This window comes from Entelurus aequoreus, linkage group LG02 (genome assembly GCF_033978785.1).
Source record: "Entelurus aequoreus isolate RoL-2023_Sb linkage group LG02, RoL_Eaeq_v1.1, whole genome shotgun sequence".
NCBI classification, from domain to species: Eukaryota; Metazoa; Chordata; class Actinopteri; order Syngnathiformes; family Syngnathidae; genus Entelurus; species Entelurus aequoreus.
Window position 1 is genome coordinate 90,750,799 of NC_084732.1, and position 20,000 is coordinate 90,770,798.

At 38.0% G+C, this 20,000-nt stretch overlaps 3 protein-coding genes across 17 annotated transcripts in view; 1 reads left to right on the forward strand and 2 right to left on the reverse strand.

The window, feature by feature from the left end:
• ppef1 (protein phosphatase, EF-hand calcium binding domain 1) overlaps positions 1-3,523 on the reverse strand; it is a 37,998-nt gene extending 34,475 nt beyond the window's left edge. For 3 of the 5 annotated variants that reach the window (XM_062034687.1, XM_062034680.1, XM_062034662.1), the window contains exons 1-2: positions 3,368-3,523; positions 2,987-3,112 (exon numbers count right to left, since the gene is read on the reverse strand). The gene's annotated coding sequence lies outside the window, so the exon portion shown is untranslated. The remainder of the gene's footprint in view (positions 1-2,986; positions 3,113-3,367) is intronic. The other 2 variants (XM_062034704.1, XM_062034671.1) reach the window with 1 other exon arrangement.
• Positions 3,524-6,360: 2,837 nt separating this feature from the next.
• rs1a (retinoschisin 1a) lies at positions 6,361-14,316 on the forward strand. 3 transcript variants are annotated; one of them, XM_062034733.1, is made up of 6 exons: positions 6,361-6,456; positions 6,739-6,761; positions 8,565-8,688; positions 11,263-11,404; positions 11,613-11,808; positions 13,630-14,316. In XM_062034733.1, exons 1-6 carry the CDS (start codon positions 6,408-6,410, stop codon positions 13,780-13,782), a joined length of 687 nt encoding a protein of 228 aa, XP_061890717.1. In that variant the 5' UTR covers positions 6,361-6,407; the 3' UTR covers positions 13,783-14,316. The 3 variants fall into 3 exon arrangements, with proteins under 3 accessions (XP_061890717.1, XP_061890727.1, XP_061890711.1); XM_062034743.1 differs by having other exon boundaries at positions 8,568-8,688; XM_062034727.1 differs by having other exon boundaries at positions 6,375-6,456; positions 6,610-6,761.
• Positions 14,317-15,748: 1,432 nt separating this feature from the next.
• Positions 15,749-20,000, reverse strand: part of cdkl5 (cyclin dependent kinase like 5) — a 66,606-nt gene continuing 62,354 nt past the window's right edge. For 8 of the 9 annotated variants that reach the window (XM_062034627.1, XM_062034603.1, XM_062034618.1 and 5 more), the window contains one exon: positions 15,749-17,877. In XM_062034627.1, the coding sequence (XP_061890611.1) occupies positions 17,515-17,877 (363 nt within the window). In that variant the 3' untranslated portion in view covers positions 15,749-17,514. The remainder of the gene's footprint in view (positions 17,878-20,000) is intronic. The other variant, XM_062034580.1, reaches the window with a different exon arrangement.

Sequence of the window (20,000 nt, forward strand, 5' to 3'; positions counted from 1 at the left end):
AGCCTTTAAATAGACCCCCCTTTTTAGACCAGTTGATCTGCCGTTTCTTTTCTGCTCTGCCCCCCTCTCCTTCAAGGAGGGGGGTGGGGGGGGGCACAGAGTTCGGTGGCCACAGATGAAGTGCTGGCTGTACAGGGTTGGGACCCAAGGTGGACCACTCATCTGTGCATCGGTTGGGGATGTCTCTGCATTGCTGACCTGTCTCCACTCACGATGGTCTCCTGCTGACCCCACTATGGACTGGACTCTCACTATTATGTTAGATCCACTATGGACTGGACTCTCACTATTATGTTAGATCCACTATGGACTGGACTCTCACTATTATGTTAGATCCACTATGGACTGGACTCTCACTATTATGTTAGATCCACTATGGACTGGACTCTCACTATTATGTTAGATCCACTATGGACTGGACTCTCACTATTATGTTAGATCCACTATGGACTGGACTCTCACTATTATGTTAGATCCACTATGGACTGGACTCTCACTATTATGTTAGATCCACTATGGACTGGACTTTCACTATTATGTTAGATCCACTATGGACTGGACTCTCACTATTATGTTAGATCCACTATGGACTGGACTTTCACTATTATGTTAGATCCACTATGGACTGGACTCTCACTATTATGTTAGATCCACTATGGACTGGACTCTCTCACTATTATGTTAGATCCACTATGGACTGGACTCTCACTATTGTGTTAGATCCACTATGGACTGGACTCTCACTATTATGTTAGATCCACTATGGACTGGACTCTCACTATTATGTTAGATCCACTATGGACTGGACTCTCACTGTTATGTTAGATCCACTATGGACTGGACTCTCACTATTATGTTAGATCCACTATGGACTGGACTCTCACTATTATGTTAGATCCACTATGGACTGGACTCTCACTGTTATGTTAGATCCACTATGGACTGGACTCTCACACTATTATGTTAGATCCACTATGGACTGGACTTTCACTATTATGTTAGATCCACTATGGACTGGACTCTCACTATTATGTTAGATCCACTATGGACTGGACTCTCACACTATTATCTTAGATCCACTATGGACTGGACTCTCACACTATTATGTTAGATCCACTATGGACTGGACTCTCACTATTATGTTAGATCAACTATGGACTGGACTCTCACTATTATGTTAGATCCACTATGGACTGGACTCTCACACTATTATGTTAGATCCACTATGGACTGGACTCTCACACTATTATGTTAGATCCACTATGGACTGGACTTTCACTATTATGTTAGATCCACTATGGACTGGACTCTCACTATTATGTTAGATCCACTATGGACTGGACTCTCACTATTATGTTAGATCCACTATGGACTGGACTCTCACACTATTATGTTAGATCCACTATGGACTGGACTCTCACTATTATGTTAGATCCACTATGGACTGGACTCTCACACTATTATGTTAGATCCACTATGGACTGGACTCTCACACTATTATGTTAGATCCACTATGGACTGGACTCTCACTATTATGTTAGATCCACTATGGACTGGACTCTCACACTATTATGTTAGATCCACTATGGACTGGACTCTCACACTATTATGTTAGATCCACTATGGACTGGACTTTCACTATTATGTTAGATCCACTATGGACTGGACTCTCACTATTATGTTAGATCCACTATGGACTGGACTCTCACTATTATGTTAGATCCACTATGGACTGGACTCTCACACTATTATGTTAGATCCACTATGGACTGGACTCTCACACTATTATGTTAGATCCACTATGGACTGGACTCTCACACTATTATGTTAGATCCACTATGGACTGGACTTTCACTATTATGTTAGATCCACTATGGACTGGACTCTCACACTATTATGTTAGATCCACTATGGACTGGACTCTCACACTATTATGTTAGATCCACTATGGACTGGACTCTCACACTATTATGTTAGATCCACTATGGACTGGACTCTCACACTATTATGTTAGATCCACTATGGACTGGACTTTCACTATTATGTTAGATCCACTATGGACTGGACTCTCACTATTATGTTAGATCCACTATGGACTGGACTCTCACTATTATGTTAGATCCACTATGGACTGGACTCTCACACTATTATGTTAGATCCACTATGGACTGGACTCTCACACTATTATGTTAGATCCACTATGGACTGGATTCTCACTATTATGTTAGATCCACTATGGACTGGACTCTCACTATTATGTTAGATCCACTATGGACTGGACTCTCACACTATTATGTTAGATCCACTATGGACTGGACTCTCACACTATTATGTTAGATCCACTATGGACTGGACTCTCTCACATTATGTTAGATCCACTATGGACTGGACTCTCACACTATTATGTTAGATCCACTATGGACTGGACTCTCACTATTATGTTAGATCCACTATGGACTGCACTCTCACTATTATGTTAGATCCACTATGGACTGGACTCTCACACTATTATGTTAGATCCACTATGGACTGGACTCTCTCACATTATGTTAGATCCAACCATAGTCCCCACATCTGTGGTCCCCTACAAGGTTTAAGTTTTTTCTTGCCCTGATGTGGGATCTAAGCCCAGGTTGTCGTTGTGGCTTGTGCAGCCCTTTGAGACACTCGTGATTTAGGGCTATATAAGTCAACTTTGATTGATTGATTGATTGACCGTGTGGCAGAAATAAAGTTCCAGGCAAACAAAGTCATTCATAGATGAACATTTGAGTGGCCGCCATGTTAATATCTGCTGCTAATTCATACAAACCAAAAACATTTTCATTTCAAAGATGATTGAAACGCACTGATAGCAAAGTGCTCGCTGCCATGGAAACATTAGAGAGGACTTTTTCAAGCCGTGTGGGAATATTACAAGCAATTACGTCACTCATTCTACATGCTCGACATAATAACCATAATAATAATAATAAAGTAGTCCTACCTGCACAGTCCAGCAGTCACATATTATTATTATTATTATGAGCCATCAGATCCATGTGCTAGCTGCGTCCTTTCTCTCCGCCATGTTTGATTTGAAATACATCTTTTTATTTGGCGCCAAAGTCAACTAAGTGGACGAAGAAGAAGGAAAGAAGAAGAAGAAGAAGAAGAAGAAGAAGAAGAAGAAGAAGAAGGAAAATAAAAAGGGCGTCGAGGAGGAGGCGGCGACAAAGATGGTGCGGCGTCCTCCTCTATCATCATAGGACAAATGTTAATGTTAATGTTGAGGTTTTGTCACATTTGTGGGAGTTCATGAAGACTTTTCTTACTTTCCCTCAGCTGCCTAAAATACATGTTTAAAAAAACAAAAATGGCGACTTACCCACAAGATGTTGTTTTTTCTTCCTTTCACAAATCCTTTTATTTACCTCGCAAGAATAAAACATATTTATTTACCATAAACATTTTTTTTAAATCGATCATGTAAAATTATATCGTCCTTATAGAGCAACTAATTAGGAAAATGATCGTGTGTCATTCTTACTTCCGCTTTGGGTCACGTCAGCCATAGATATACATAACTAGACATGACCATAGATGTTTATATACATACTAGATGTAGATATACATAACTAGATATGACATAGATGTTTATATACATACTAGATGTAGATATACATAACTAGATATGACATAGATGTTCATATACATACTAGATGTAGATATACATAACTAGATATGACATATATATTTATATACATACTAGATGTAGATATACATAACTAGATATGACATATATGTTTATATACATACTAGATGTAGATATACATAACTAGATATGACATAGATGTTTATATACATACTAGATGTAGATATACATAACTAGATATGACATAGATAGTTATATACATACAAGATATATATATATATATATATATATATATATATATATATATATATATACATAACTAGATATGACATAGATGTTCATATACATACTAGATGTAGATATACATAACTAGATATGACATAAATGTTCATATACATACTAGATGTAGATATACATAACTAGATATGACCGTAGATGTTTATATAAATACTAGCTGTAGATATAAATAGATATCATAGATGTTTATATACATACTAGATGTAGATATACATAACTAGATATGACATAGATGTTTATATACATACTAGATGTAGATATACATAACTAGATATGATATAGATATTTATATACATACTAGATATAGATATACATAACTAGATATGATATAGATATTTATATACATACTAGATATAGATATACATAACTAGATATGACTATGTATGTTTATATACATATTAGATATATATATATATATACATAACTAGATATGACATAGATGTTCATATACCTACTAGATGTAGAGATACATAACTAGATATGACCGTAGATGTTTATATAAATACTAGCTGTAGATATAAATAGATAGCATAGATGTTTATATAAATACTAGCTGTAGATATAAATAGATAGCATAGATGTTTATATAAATACTAGATGTAGATATAAATAGATATCATAATGGTTTATATAAATACTAGATGTATATACAAATAGATATCAGATGTTTGCATAAATAATAGATGTAGATGTAAATAGATAGCATAGATGTTTATATAAATACTAGATGTAGATATAAATAGATATCATAGTGGTTTATATAAATACTAGATGTATATATAAATAGATATCAGATGTTTACATAAATAATAGATGTAGATGTAAATAGATAGCATAGATGTTTATATAAATACTAGATGTAGATAGAAGTAGATATCATAGATGTTTATATAAATACTAGATGTAAATAAATAAATAAATGATAAATGGGTTATACTTGTATAGCACTTTTCTACCTTCAAGGTACTCAAAGAGCTTTGACACTATTTCCACATTCACACACACATTCACACACTAACCAGCAGCAATCAGGAGCAAGGGTGAAGTGTCTTGCTCAAGGACACCACGGACGTGACTAGGAAGGTAGAAGGTGGGGATTGAACCCCAGTAACCAGCAACCCTCCGATTGCTGGCAGTGCCACTCTACCAACTTCGCCACGCCGTCCCTGTATCTCCATGTAGATATAAATAGATAGCATAGATGTTTATATAAACACTAGATGTAGATGGAAGTAGATAGCATAGATGTTTATATAAATATTAGATGTAGATATAACTAGATATCATATATGTTCATATAAATATTAGATGTAGATATAACTAGATATCATATATGTTCATATAAATATTAGATGTAGATATAACTAGATATCATATATGTTCATATAAATATTAGATGTAGATATAACTAGATATCATATATGTTCATATAAATATTAGATGTAGATATAACTAGATATCATATATGTTCATATAAATATTAGATGTAGATATAACTAGATATCATATATGTTCATATAAATATTAGATGTAGATATAACTAGATATCATATATGTTCATATAAATACTAGATGTAGATATAACTAAATATCATATATGTTCATATAAATACTAGATGTAGATATAAATATATCAGATCAGGGCGGCATAGCTCAGTTAGTAGTGTGGCTGTGCCAGCAACTTGAGGGTTCCAGGTTCGATTCCCGCTTCCGCCATCCGAGTCTCTGCCGTTGTGTCCTTGGGCAAGACACTTTACCCAAGATCATTGTGGGTTAGCATATTTCAAACTAAAGTCAAGTGTTTTGAAGTGCATTTGACTAAAAATAACGAAGCACGATGAAGATTTTAAAATAGCGTTTAGATTTGACAGTGTAGTGTTATGTTAGTATTATGTAGTTATACAATTATTTTGATCTATCAATTATAGATTCCTCCAATAATCAGATAGTACACATAGTATAGGTCAAATAAAAAACAAGATGTTTCTGCTTGCCATAACCTTCATTCTTTTTCCTTAACAAATGTCACGTGTGCTCTCTTGCAGCGGCCGTGCAGAAACTATGTCTGCATATTTAAAGTTCCTATTTGATGAATTATTCATCCAAGAACAGAATAATAATCATCACTTTTTTCTTTTGAATTAAATAAATCCATAAACTGTTGTAGCTTTACTGTTGACCATCAATTGTAGCACGCACACACACACACACACACACACACACACACACACACACACACACACACACACACACACACACACACACACACACACACACACGCACGCACACACACACACACACACACACACACACACACACACACACACACACACACACACGCACTGAGCATGTGTGTGCGTGTGTGTACCTAGTGGGAGGAGCTTAATGAGATGAGCAGCAGTTGTGATTTGTGGATTATTGTAATCCAGAGTTGACATCGCTGCTGCTGTGCTGAGTTTGGTGAGAAGACTGCAAGATGTTTGTCAAGCTGCTGCTCAACCTGCTGCTTCTGCTGCCAACTCACGGTACCTCTTCATTTCATATCTACTCTGCTGATATCAATATATCTACTCTACTGATATTGAAATATTCATATCTAGTCTGTTGATTTCCAAAATGTTATATTTAGTCTACTCAAAGTATCATCTCCTGCTTTGACTTTCACATTTTGTCTGCAGCAAAGACTAAATCTGATCTTGTTCTGTCATCTGTGCTTCACCGCATGATTGTGTCTGCGACCATCTGCCGGGACATCATGTGGATGGTATGTGGATCATATGCATCATGTGAATCGTCACATGGATCAGTCATCTTCAGCCACGCTCAAGAGGTATGATTGTCATTTTATTTCACAAAATCAGAGACAGGAAGGGACCCAACAAAGCAACAAAGAGAGCTGACTCCATCCTAGGCTGCCCACTAGCGCTGGGCCAATGTCCGGTCCACGCGGATGAGCTAGAATCCATCCAGTGTGAGCGAAGGGTCCGGTACATGCTCTTAGAGACCCATGAAACTCATCCATCCAAACGCTCAATGCTAGCTCCGTATCTCCTCCACTCTCTTTATCCGCATCTCCTCCGGTCTCTTCTTCTGCATCTCCTCCGGTCTCTTCTTCTGCATCTCCTCCGGTCTCTTCTTCTGCGACTCCTTCAGTCTCTTCTTCTGCATCTCCTCCGGTCTCTTCTTCTGCATCTCCTCCGGTCTCTTCTTATGCATCTCCTCCGGTCTCTTCTTCTGCAACTCCTTCAGTCTCTTCTTCTGCATCTCCTCCGGTCTCTTCTTCTGCATCTCCTCCGGTCTCTTCTTCTGCAACTCCTTCAGTCTCTTCTTCTGCATCTCCTCCACTCTCTTTATCCGCATCTCCTCCGGTCTCTTCTTCTGCATCTCCTCCGGTCTCTTCTTCTGCATCTCCTCCGGTCTCTTCTTCTGCATCTCCTCCGGTCTCTTCTTCTGCATCTCCTCCAGTCTCTTCTTCTGCATCTCCTCCGGTCTCTTCTTCTGCAACTCCTTCAGTCTCTTCTTCTGCAACTCCTTCAGTCTCTTCTTCTGCATCTCCTCCTGTCTCTTCTTCTGCAACTCCCTCAGTCTCTTCCTCCGCATCTTCTTCAGTCTCCTTATCCGCATCTCCTCCAGTCTCTTCCTCCGCATCTGCTCCTGTTTCTTCCTCAGCTTCTGCTCCAGTCTCTTCCTCCGCATCTCCTTCAGTCTCTTCATCCTCATCTGCTCCGGTGTCTTCATCCGCATCTCCTCCTGTCTCTTCCTCAGCATCTCCTCCAGTTTCTTCCTCCGCATCTGCTCTGGTGTCTTCATCCGAATCTGCTCCGGTCTCTTCATCCGCATCTGCTCCGGTCTCTTCATCCGCATCTGCTCCGGTGTCTTCATCCGCATCTGCGCCGGTCTCTTCCTCCGCATCTACTCCAGTCTCTTTCTCCGCATCTTCTCCAGTCATCTTCATCCGCATCTATTCCAGTCTCTTCCTCCGCATCTTCTCCGGTCTTCTTCATCCGCATCTGCTCCGGTCTCTTCATCCGCATCTGCTCCGGTCTCTTCATCCGCATCTGCTCCGGTGTCTTCATCCGCATCTGCGCCGGTCTCTTCCTCCGCATCTACTCCAGTCTCTTTCTCCGCATCTTCTCCAGTCTTCTTCATCCGCATCTATTCCAGTCTCTTCCTCCGCATCTTCTCCGGTCTTCTTCATCCGCATCTGCTTCGGTCTCTTCATCTGCATCTGCTCCGGTCTCTTCTTCCGCATCTGCTCCGGTCTCTTCATCTGCATCTGCTCCGGTCTCTTCTTCCGCATCTCCTCCAGTTTCTTTCTCCGCATCTGCTCCGGTGTCTTCATCCACATCTGCTCTGGTGTCTTCATCTGCATCTCCTCTGGTCTCTTCCTCCGCAAATGTCATTATTTGTACAGTAATATTCTGCCGACTGATCTGCCAGTTATAAAATATATATATATATATATATATATATATATATATATATATATATATATATATATATATATATATATATATATATATATATATATATACTGTATATATATTTCACATGTTACTTTTCTCTTTCGGGAAGAAAAACAAAGTCAGTTTCCAAGATATGTCCTTGATGATTTATGATGATATTTTTGGAGGAGGAGACAACTGAAGCCTGGACCAGCAAGTCCTGCAACTGTGACTGTGATGGAGGCGTGGCACCCACTGACTCCTCCCCCATTGGCTCCTCCTCCTCAGTGCGTGGAGTGGACTGCATGCCAGGTCAGAAGCGCAACTAAAACATATTTTCTGACTTCATGCCAAACATCACTTCATCACGCAAAATATTTACTGTACATATAATCCATGATAATAATAATCATCATCAATATATATATATATATATATATATATATATATATATATATATATATATATATATATATATATATATATATATATATATATATATATATATATATATACAAACACTTATATGTATATATATATATATATATATATATATATATATATATATATATATATATATATATATATATATATATATATATATATATGTTTATTATTATCATGGAATATATATAATAATAATAATAATACCTGGGATTTATATAGCGCTTTTTCTAAGTACCCAAAGTCGCTTTACATGTTAAAAACCCATCATTCATTCACACCTGGTGGTGGTAAGCTACTTTCGTAGCCACAGCTGCCCTGGGGTAGACTGACGGAAGCGTATATATATATATATATATATATATATATATATATATATATATATATATATATATATATATATATATATATATATATTCCATGATAATAATCGTCATCATGATGAAAATATTCACAGGAAGTGTTTGTAATGCAGGATTATGAAATATATGTTATCTATAACAGGAAGTGCTAAATCATCTTCAAACATTGTAAAATGATTCATGAATATTCATCTCATGTGTTATTTTGGTGACTGAGCTGAGTGAGCAGAAGTCAATGTGCTAAATATGAAATATGACCATCTGTCACACGCTACATTACACTGTAAGTCATCCTGCAGCCATCTATATATTTATTATACACATACACTATTATATACATATTTATATACATATTACACACATATTATATATATATATATTATACAAATACACTGTTATATACACATTATATACATATTACACACATATTTTATATATATATATATATATATATATATATATATATATATATATATATATATATATATATATATATATATATATATATATATATATCATACACATACACTATTATATTCATATTTATACATAGTATTGACACATTTTATTTTTATATATTATACACATACACTATTATATACATATTATATTACATACTATATATATTCTCTAACATATGTATATATATATATATATATATATATATATATATATATATATACATATATATATATATATATATATATATATATATATATATATATATATATATATATATATATATATATATATATATATATATATATATATATAGTGAAGATAATTAATATAATGATAATAATCATCATCATGATTAAAATGCTGTGGCTTTTCATATCGAAGTTATGGGGCGGGCCACCCTAAAATGAAGAACCACATAAAATGTTGTGGCGTGTCATATTGAAGTTATGGGGGCGAACCACATTAAAATGAAAGGCCACTTAAAACACAAAGTGGCGGGCCACCTTAAAATGCTGTGGCGGATCACATAAAATGTTGTGGTGTGTCATATTGAAGTTATGGGTCGGGACACTTTAAAGTAATTAGCGGGCCACTTTAAAATGAAGAGCCACTTTAAAATGAAGTGGCGGACCACATAAAATGTTGTGGCGTGTCATATTGAAGTTATGGGGCGAGCCATGATATGCCAGGCCACATTAACATGAAGTGGTGGCCACTTTAAAATGAAGTGGCGGATAAAATTGGTGGTGTGTCATATTGAAGTTTTGTGGCTGGCCACTTTAAAATGAAGTGGCGGGCCACCTTAAAATTAAGTTTGCAGGCCACATAAATTAAGGGACACCTAAAATGAAAGGCCACTTTAACATGATGTGGCAGAGCACCTTAAAATGAAGAGGCGGGCCACATTAAAATTAAGTGGCGGTCCACTTTAAAATTAAGGATGACATTAACATGAAGTGGCAGAGCACCTTAAAATGAAGAGGCAGGCCACATTTAAAATGAAGTGGCAGGCCATGTTAAAATGATGTGGTGGGCCACCTTAAAATGAAGGGCCACATTAACATGAAGTGGCGGAGCACCTTAAAATGAAGTGGCGGGCCACCTTAAAATGAAGGGCCACGTTAACATGAAGTGGCGGAGCACCTTAAAATGAAGTGGCGGGCCACCTTAAAATGAAGGGCCACATTAACATGAAGTGGCGGAGCACCTTAAAATGAAGTGGCGGGCCACCTTAAAATGAAGGGCCACATTAACATGAAGTGGCGGAGCACCTTAAAATGAAGTGGCGGGCCACCTTAAAATGAAGGGCCACATTAACATGAAGTGGCGGAGCACCTTAAAATGAAGTGGCGGGCCACCTTAAAATGAAGGGCCACATTAACATGACGTGGCGGAGCACCTTAAAATGAAGTGTTGGATCACATAAGATGTTGTGGTGTGTCATATTGAAGTTATGGGGTGGGCCACTTTAAAATGAAGTGGTGAGCCACATTAAAATGTCCTAGAGTTATATTGTTGTGCAGCACTTTTTGTTGTTTAAATGTGTTCAATAAATGAAGTGGATTGGATTGAGTTGGACCTGCGTGCTGTAAAGTAAACAAGCTTGTTGTCATTCCAGAATGTCCTTATCACAAACCTCTGGGCTTCGAGGCGGGATCAGTGAGTCCAGAACAGATCAGCTGTTCCAACCAGGACCAGTACGGTGGATGGTTCTCTTCCTGGCTGCCCAGCAAGGCACGCCTCAACACTCAAGGCTTTGGGTAAACACGGCTAGAGTTACTTTACTCTCACAAGTAGTCCTCCAAATAGGCACTTGAATATTCAGTGGGAAAACTACTCAAGTACTGAGGAACTTGGGGTTACGCTAATGTTAGCATGCTAACAGTTAAGTACCAAGCTGTTTGACTGGGATGTGTGCAGAAGAAAGTTAGCATGTATTTTTCCTGCTAACGGATGTTGCCGTTCCAGATGTGCTTGGCTGTCCAAGTTCCAGGACAACAACCAGTGGCTGCAGGTGGACCTGATGGAGGTGAAGGTGGTGTCAGGAATCCTCACTCAGGGTCGCTGTGACGCAGACGAGTGGGTGACCAAGTACAGTGTCCAGTATCGCTCTGACCACACACTCAACTGGATCTTCTACAAGGACCAGACTGGCAACAACAGGGTAAGAAACACACCACTTTACAGACTGTGGTGCGCACCTGGATAGAAGCCCCATTAAAAATATATATTTTTCCATATGTAAGTCGCACCGGACTATAAGTCGCAGATATATACATGTTGTGAAATGAGTTATTTACACAGAAATATTTATTTACATACCTTCATTTTTTCCAAACGCTGTCTGGAACACGGCAGTAAAACGGCTGATCAAACAAAACAGAAGTCATATACATATATGTATATATATATAAATATATACATTCTGTGGTTTTTCCGTTATACAATACCGGGGTAGAGCAAAATACACGTTAGGTCAGGAAAAAAACACAGAGGCTATTTCATCCCTACAAGCCTGTTTTGCAGGTTTCCCTGCTCTTCAGGGGATTATATTGAAGTGTTTGTGGTTGTTACATATATATATATATATAGGGTACATTACATGGGGGTGTGGCCATTGTTACACAATAGTGTCTTGCTTCTGTCCCGTCATGATGAGACCAGTTGGTTGTGTTTGTTTGAAGTGGACATGCTAGGGTGGTATATAATAAACATGCTGGGGTGGTATATAATAAACAGGCTGGGGTGGTATATAATAAACATGCTGGGGTGGTATATAATAAACATGCTGGGGTGGTATATAATAAACATGCTGGGGTGGTATATAATAAACATGCTGGGGTGGTATATAATTGATTGATTGATTGAGACTTTTATTAGTAGGTTGCACAGTGAAGTACATATTCCGTACAATTGACCACTAAATGGTAACACCCCAATAAGTTTTTACACTTGTTTAAGTCGGGGTCCACTTAAATGGATTCATGATACAGATATATACTATCATATATACTATCATCATAATACAGTCATCACACAAGATAATCACATTGAATTATTTACATTATTTACAATCAGGGGTGTGGAGGGGGGGGGGGAGGATATGGACATCAAGTAGTGGACATAGAGAGAGAGAAAGAGAGAGAGAGAGAGAGAGAGAGAGAGAGAGAGAGAGAGAGAGAGATCAGAAGGCATAAGAAAAAGAAAAAGTATCTACATTTGATTGTTTACATTTGATTATTAGCAATCCGGGGAGGGTGTTAGTTTAGGGTTGTAGCTGCCTGGAGGTGAACTTTTATTGCGGTTTTGAAGGAGGATAGAGATGCCCTTTCTTTTATACCTGTTGGGAGTGCATTCCACATTGATGTGGCATAGAAAGAGAATGAGTTAAGACAAGGGGGGGGGGGGGTTCAGAAGAACATTGATTTTGATAGATTTTTTTATTTTTTTTAAATAAAAACAATTAAATATAAAAAAATTAAAATCCCACTAAAATTGCAAAGAAATAAATCATTTTTTTGTGTTTTTTGTGTTATGCTTTTTTTTGCCATATAAAATGTTGTTTATTTTAAATAAACTATTTATTATCCACTCCCAAAATTTGACGTCAACTAATAAGTCAACAATTCATAACAACATTGATTTTAATTCATAATTTAAAAAAAAAAAAAATGACAGTTTTGAAAAATCTCACTAAAATTGTAAAAAAATAAGTCATACATGTATATTTTTCTCACTTTCAACGCTTAGTTTTTATATTTGTTGTGCTTTTTGTCAAATAAAACTTTAAAAAGCCAACACCAACGTGAAGTCATTGCAGCTTTTAAGAAGTCCACAATTCATAACAACATTGATTTTATTCCAGTATTATTTTTGGAGTATTCTAGAGTGTTAAAAGTGGCACAGAGTGTTTATGCCAGGGGCCCCACTAACACACAACAGAAGACCAAGGTGACCACGTCATGTGTCCCGGTCTCGTCCCCAGGTCTTCTACGGGAACTCGGACCGCTCGTCCTCGGTCCAGAACCTCCTGCGGCCGCCCATCGTGGCGCGCTACCTGCGCATTCTGCCTCTGGGCTGGCACACTCGCATCGCCCTGCGCATGGAGCTGCTGCTCTGCATGGACAAGTGTGCCTGATGACCTCTGACCTTTGACCTCACACAGCCTTCCACCCGTGTCAGCAAAATGTTGTGTTGTTACCTCCAAAGACCTTTTCATCTTTGATATGCAAACCTTTTCTCTCACATCCTCTTATTGTCTTCAATCTGTGCTTTCATTTTCTCTTTGCTGGTCAAAGGATTGTTACCTTTGACCTGCACCTGCATCAACTCAAAGCAATAATCAGCAGCGTTGCCATGCAAGAAGAAGCTAATAATCAGCAGCGTTGCTATGGAAGAAGAAGCTAATAATCAGCAGCGTTGCCATGCAAGAAGAAACTAATAATCAGCAGCGTTGCTATGGAAGAAGAAGCTAATAATCAGCAGCGTTGCTATGCAAGAAGAAACTAATAATCAGCAGCGTTGCCATGCAAGAAGAAGCTAATAATCAGCAGCGTTGCTATGGAAGAAGAAGCTAATAATCAGCAGCGTTGCTATGGAAGAAGAAGCTAATAATCAGCAGCGTTGCCATGGAAGAAGAAGCTAATAATCAGCAGCGTTGCTATGGAAGAAGCTAACAGTTAGCAGCGTTGCTATGGAAGAAGCTAATAATCAGCAGCGTTGCCATAGAAGAAGAAGCTAATAATCATCAGTGTTGCTATGGAAGAAGCTAACAGTTAGCAGCGTTGCTATGAAAGAAGCTAACAGTTAGCAGCATTGCTATGGAAGAAGCTAACAGTTAGCAGCGTTGCTATGAAAGAAGCTAACAGTTAGCAGCGTTGCTATGGAAGAAGCTAACAGTTAGCAGCGTTGCTATGAAAGAAGCTAACAGTTAGCAGCGTTGCTATGAAAGAAGCTAACAGTTAGCAGCGTTGCTATGGAAGAAGCTAACAGTTTACAGCGTTGCTGTGGAAGAAGCTAGCAGTTAGCAGCGTTGCTATGGAAGAAGCTAACAGTTAGCAGCGTTGCTATGAAAGAAGCTAACAGTTAACAGCGTTGCTATGGAAGAAGCTAACAGATAGCAGCGTTGCTATGGAAGAAGCTAACAGTTAGCAGCGTTGCTATGAAAGAAGCTAACAGTTAGCAGCGTTGCTATGGAAGAAGCTAACAGATAGCAGCGTTGCTATGGAAGAAGCTAACAGTTAGCAGCGTTGCTATGAAAGAAGCTAACAGTTAGCAGCATTGCTATGGAAGAAGCTAACAGTTAGCAGCGTTGCTATGAAAGAAGCTAACAGTTAGCAGCGTTGCTATGGAAGAAGCTAACAGTTAGCAGCGTTGCTATGAAAGAAGCTAACAGTTAGCAGCGTTGCTATGGAAGAAACTAACAGTTAGCAGCGTTGCTGTGGAAGAAGCTAACAGTTAGCAGTGTTGCTGTGGAAGAAGCTAACAGTTAGCAGTGTTGCTTTGGAAGAAGCTAACAGTTAGCAGCGTTGCTATGAAAGAAGCTAACAGTTAACAGCGTTGCTATGGAAGAAGCTAACAAATAGCAGCGTTGCTATGGAAGAAGCTAACAGTTAGCAGCGTTGCTATGGAAGAAGCTAACAGATAGCAGCGTTGCTATGGAAGAAGCTAACAGATAGCAGCGTTGCTATGGAAGAAGCTAACAGTTAGCAGCGTTGCTGTGGAAGAAGGTCTCTCAAAGCTTCCTCTTTAAAAAACAAAAACATGATTTAATACCACAAACAAAATGGCTCCTTCATATTTCTTCTTCTTTGTGTAACTTTGATGTACTTTAATGTTCTTTAATGTACTTTGATGTACTTTAATGTACTTTAATGTACTTTGATGTACTTTAATGTACTTTAATGTACTTTAATGTGTTTCAGTCAGGTCTTTTCCAAAGTTTGGCGCCAAATGTTGTCCTTTAATAAAATGTGTAATTTAATGCTGTGTTGTTTTCCTACAAGAAAACATGTTTTGTTGTTTTCCTGGAATAAAGATGAAGACAAACAATCAGGACAATGTCGTCTTTGCCACAAGCATGAACGAGACTGAAAAAAGGTGGACTTTTATTGTGAAAGGGTGTGATTTAGCATAGAAGTAAAGATATTATTTCTACGCACATCCTGTCAGGGTGGCCATCAAATAAAGGAAACAACAAAGTGCAGTTTGAAGAAACATTCGTGATCACAATGTGTGTGTGTGTGTGTGGGGGGGGGGGCGGGGGCGGGGGGCGACTTAAAAAAGATTTGCAAACCAAAAAAAATGAATTCATAATTTGTTAAATCAAATCCTTTTCCTGTTATGACGCAAATGGCGTCTTATGGGCGGGGCTTCCTTTGAGCAAAACCTTACAAGCCTTTTTATTGGTCCGTGTCACATGGTCACGTGCCCCGGACTACTTCCGGCAACAACAGGAAGATGTCAGACTATTGGCCAATGACAAGGCTTCTGACTTGCGGTCCAGAGGAGGCCCCGCCCACAAGATTCGAATTTAGTTGGAAGCAAAACAAAAACAAATCCATTGTTGTGTGTGATGTTGCATAAAAGACATTCTTTTTGTTTACATTTTCACGTCAGACTTGAGACAAGGCAAACTATTGTTGTTGGTAAACAAAGCACAAGATTGTTGTTAATAAATGTAAACAAGCAAACTATTGTTGTTGGTAAACATAAACAAAGCAAAAGATAGTTGTTGGTAAATGTAAACAAAGCAAAAGATAGTTGTTGGTAAATGTAAACAAAGCAAAAGATAGTTGTTGGTAAATGTAAACAAGGCAAAAGATAGTTGTTGGTAAATGTAAACAAGGCAAAAGATAGTTGTTGGTAAATGTAAACAAGGCAAAAGATAGTTGTTGGTAAATGTAAACAAAGCAAAAGATAGTTGTTGGTAAATGTAAACAAGGCAAAAGATAGTTGTTGGTAAATGTAAACAAAGCAAAAGATAGTTGTTGGTAAATGTAAACAAAGCAAAAGATAGTTGTTGGTAAATGTAAACAAAGCAAAAGATAGTTGTTGGTAAATGTAAACAAAGCAAAAGATAGTTGTTGGTAAATGTAAACAAAGCAAAAGATAGTTGTTGGTAAATGTAAACAAAGCAAAAGATAGTTGTTGGTAAATGTAAACAAAGCAAAAGATAGTTGTTGGTAAATGTAAACAAAGCAAAAGATAGTTGTTGGTAAATGTAAACAAAGCAAAAGATAGTTGTTGGTAAATGTAAACAAAGCAAAAGATAGTTGTTGTTAAATGTAAACAAAGCAAAAGATAGTTGTTGGTAAATGTAAACTGATCAAAAACGTAAAGAAAGCAAACAAAGCATCAATAAATATTAAAGGTGGACTCTTACAGTAATCATCTTCCTGCTCTTGAATGTTATGAAGATGATTTTTGAATAACATTATAATGATTGTTATGATGATTTTTGAATAATATAATGATTTTTGAACGTTATTTTAATGATTTTTGAATGTTATGAAGATCATTTTGAAACAATATTGTAATGATTTTTGAATGCCCTGATGATTTTTGAATAATATCATGAGTTGTGAATGTTATTACAATGATTTTATGAAAGACAAAAGAAATACATATGTGAGAAATAGTCTTAAATATCTACTGTGTGTGTGTCAAAGTAAAGCTCTGGTAATAATAATAATAATTATCATCATATTTCCATAAAGCCCAGGTACATTTATAGCTTATATCCTTGGAGGAAATCCTTTTCATATGAAAGATTGTGTGGCGTGACCAGAAGATGGCAGCATCACCTGAAAGTTCTTCTACAAGATGTGGAACTAAAGTGGGATCAGGCAAATGCTTTTATTGTGAAGGTTTAGAGGGCGGTCTCCTTCAGGTCATTGAGGTTGGGCATCCTGCCGCGTGAGGCACGAGTGAAGGCGGGTCCGTTCATGCCCAGCTGCTCGGCCGTCAACTGAACGCCGTCTGCCCGCTGCAGCGCCGACACGTGCCAGGCCGACTCCAGCTGGGCCTGGCGACCTTTGGCCTGAGAGGAAGTGCTCACCGCGTGCCCTCTGACCTCGGGGTACGGGGCCTTGGAGGAGGACTGGGGGGCGCCGGGGGGAGGGGGCGGGAAGCGCAGGTCCGGAGGAGGAGGCGGAGGAGGACCCGCTCCTTGGTTTGGCGAGGAAGGCGACAGATGTAGGAGCCTACGCAAGGACTTCAGGGGTTGGCTCTGCTGGGAGGAAACCACTCAAGTCAGCCGGCTGCGTCGCCGTAGCAACAGCACACAACAATGGCCCACCGCCAGCAAGTCGCCATCAAAACCATTCAAACCCTCAAAACCACTTCAAAACTACTAAAACCCTCAAAACCACTTCAAAACTACTAAAACCCTCAAAACCACTTCAAAACTACTAAAACCCTCAAAACCACTTCAAAACTATTAAAACCCTCAAAACCACTTCAAAACTATTAAAACCCTCAAAATCACTTCAAAACTACTAAAACCCTCAAAACCACTTCAAAACTACTAAAACCCTCAAAACCACTTCAAAACTACTAAAACCCTCAAAACCACTTCAAAACTACTAAAACCCTCAAACCACTTCAAAACTACTAAAACCCTCAAAACCACTTCAAAACTACTAAAACCCTCAAACCACTTCAAAACTACTAAAACCCTCAAAACCACTTAAAAACTACTAAAACCCTCAAAACCACTTCAAAACTACTAAAACCCTCAAAACCACTTCAAAACTACTAAAACCCTCAAAACCACTTCAAAACTACTAAAACCCTCAAAACCACTTCAAAACTATTAAAACCCTCAAAACCACTTCAAAATTACTAAAACCCTCAAAACCACTTCAAAACTACTAAAACCCTCAAAACCACTTCAAAACTACTAAAACCCTCAAAATCACTTCAAAACTACTAAAACCCTCAAAACCACTTCAAAACTACTAAAACCCTCAAAACAACTTCAAAACTACTAAAACCCTCAAAACCACTTCAAAACTACTAAAACCCTCAAAACCACTTCAAAACTACTAAAACCCTCAAAACCACTTCAAAACTACTAAAACCCTCAAAATCACTTCAAAACTACTAAAACCCTCAAAATCACTTCAAAACTACTAAAACCCTCAAAACCACTTCAAAACTACTAAAACCAAATCATGGAAACCAATAAAACAACCAAAACCATTAAAACCATCCAAAACTTTTAGAAACCATCAAAAACATTTAAAAACCATTAAAACTATTTAAAATCATTGAAACTTATACAACCATCAAACCCATTTAAAAATTATTAACACCATTTAAAAATCATGAAAACCAATAAAACAATCAAAACCATTAAAGCCATTTAAAAACCATTCAAAACATTTTAAAACCACCAAAACCATTTAAAAACCATTAAAACTATTTAAAATCATTGAAACTTAGACAACCATCAAACCCAATTAAAAATGATGAAAACCAATAAAACCATCACAACCTTTAAAAACATTTAAAAACCATCAAACACATTTACAAATTATTATACACATTTAAAATTCATCAAAACCAATATTAAACCATCAACACCATTAAAAACATTGAAACCATTAAAACCAATACAATTGAAACCAAGAAGAAGGAGAAGGAGAAGGAGGAGAAGAAGAAGGAGAAGAAGGAGAAGGAGGAGAAAGAGAAGAAGGAGAAGAAGGAGGAGGAGAAGGAGAAGGAGGAGAAGAAGGAGAAGAAGGAGGAGAAGAAGAAGGAGAAGGAGAAGAAGGAGAAGAAGGAGAAGGAGAAGGAGGAGAAGGAGAAGGAGAAGAAGAAGGAGAAGGAGAAGGAGGAGAAGAAGGAGGAGAAGGAGAAGGAGAAGAAGAAGGAGAAGGAGAAGGAGGAGAATGAGGAGAAGGAGAAGAAGGAGGAGAAGAAGAAGGAGAAGAAGAAGGAGAAGGAGAAGAAGAAGAAGAAGGAGGAGTAGTAGAAGAAGAAGGAGAAGGAGAAGGAGAAGGAGAAGGAGAAGGAGAAGGAGGAGAAGAAGAAGGAGAAGGAGGAGAAGGAGAAGAAAGAGAAGGAGAAGAAGGAGAAGGAGGAGAAAGAGAAGGAGAAGGAGAAGGAGAAGAAGGAGAAGGAGAAGAAGGAGAAGGAGGAGAAAGAGAAGGAGAAGGAGAAGGAGAAGAAGGAGAAGGAGAAGGAGAAGGAGAAGAAGGAGAAGAAAGAGAAGAAAGAGAAGGAGAAGAAGGAGGAGAAAGAGAAGGAGAAAGAGAAGGAGAAGAAGGAGAAGGAGAAGGAGAAAGAGAAGAAGGAGAAGGAGAAGAAGGAGAAGGAGGAGAAGGAGAAGGAGAAGGAGGAGAAGGAGAA

Excerpts from the sequence above, each read along its gene's own strand:
- rs1a (XM_062034727.1), top strand. The coding sequence starts at position 6,408 with ATGTTTGTCAAGCTGCTGCTCAACCTGCTGCTTCTGCTGCCAACTCAC. Across the intron at positions 6,762-8,564 it reads TCTTCAGCCACGCTCAAGAG|GAGGAGACAACTGAAGCCTG; the intron begins GTATGATTGTCA and ends ATATTTTTGGAG. Across the intron at positions 11,405-11,612 it reads CTCAACACTCAAGGCTTTGG|ATGTGCTTGGCTGTCCAAGT; the intron begins GTAAACACGGCT and ends TTGCCGTTCCAG.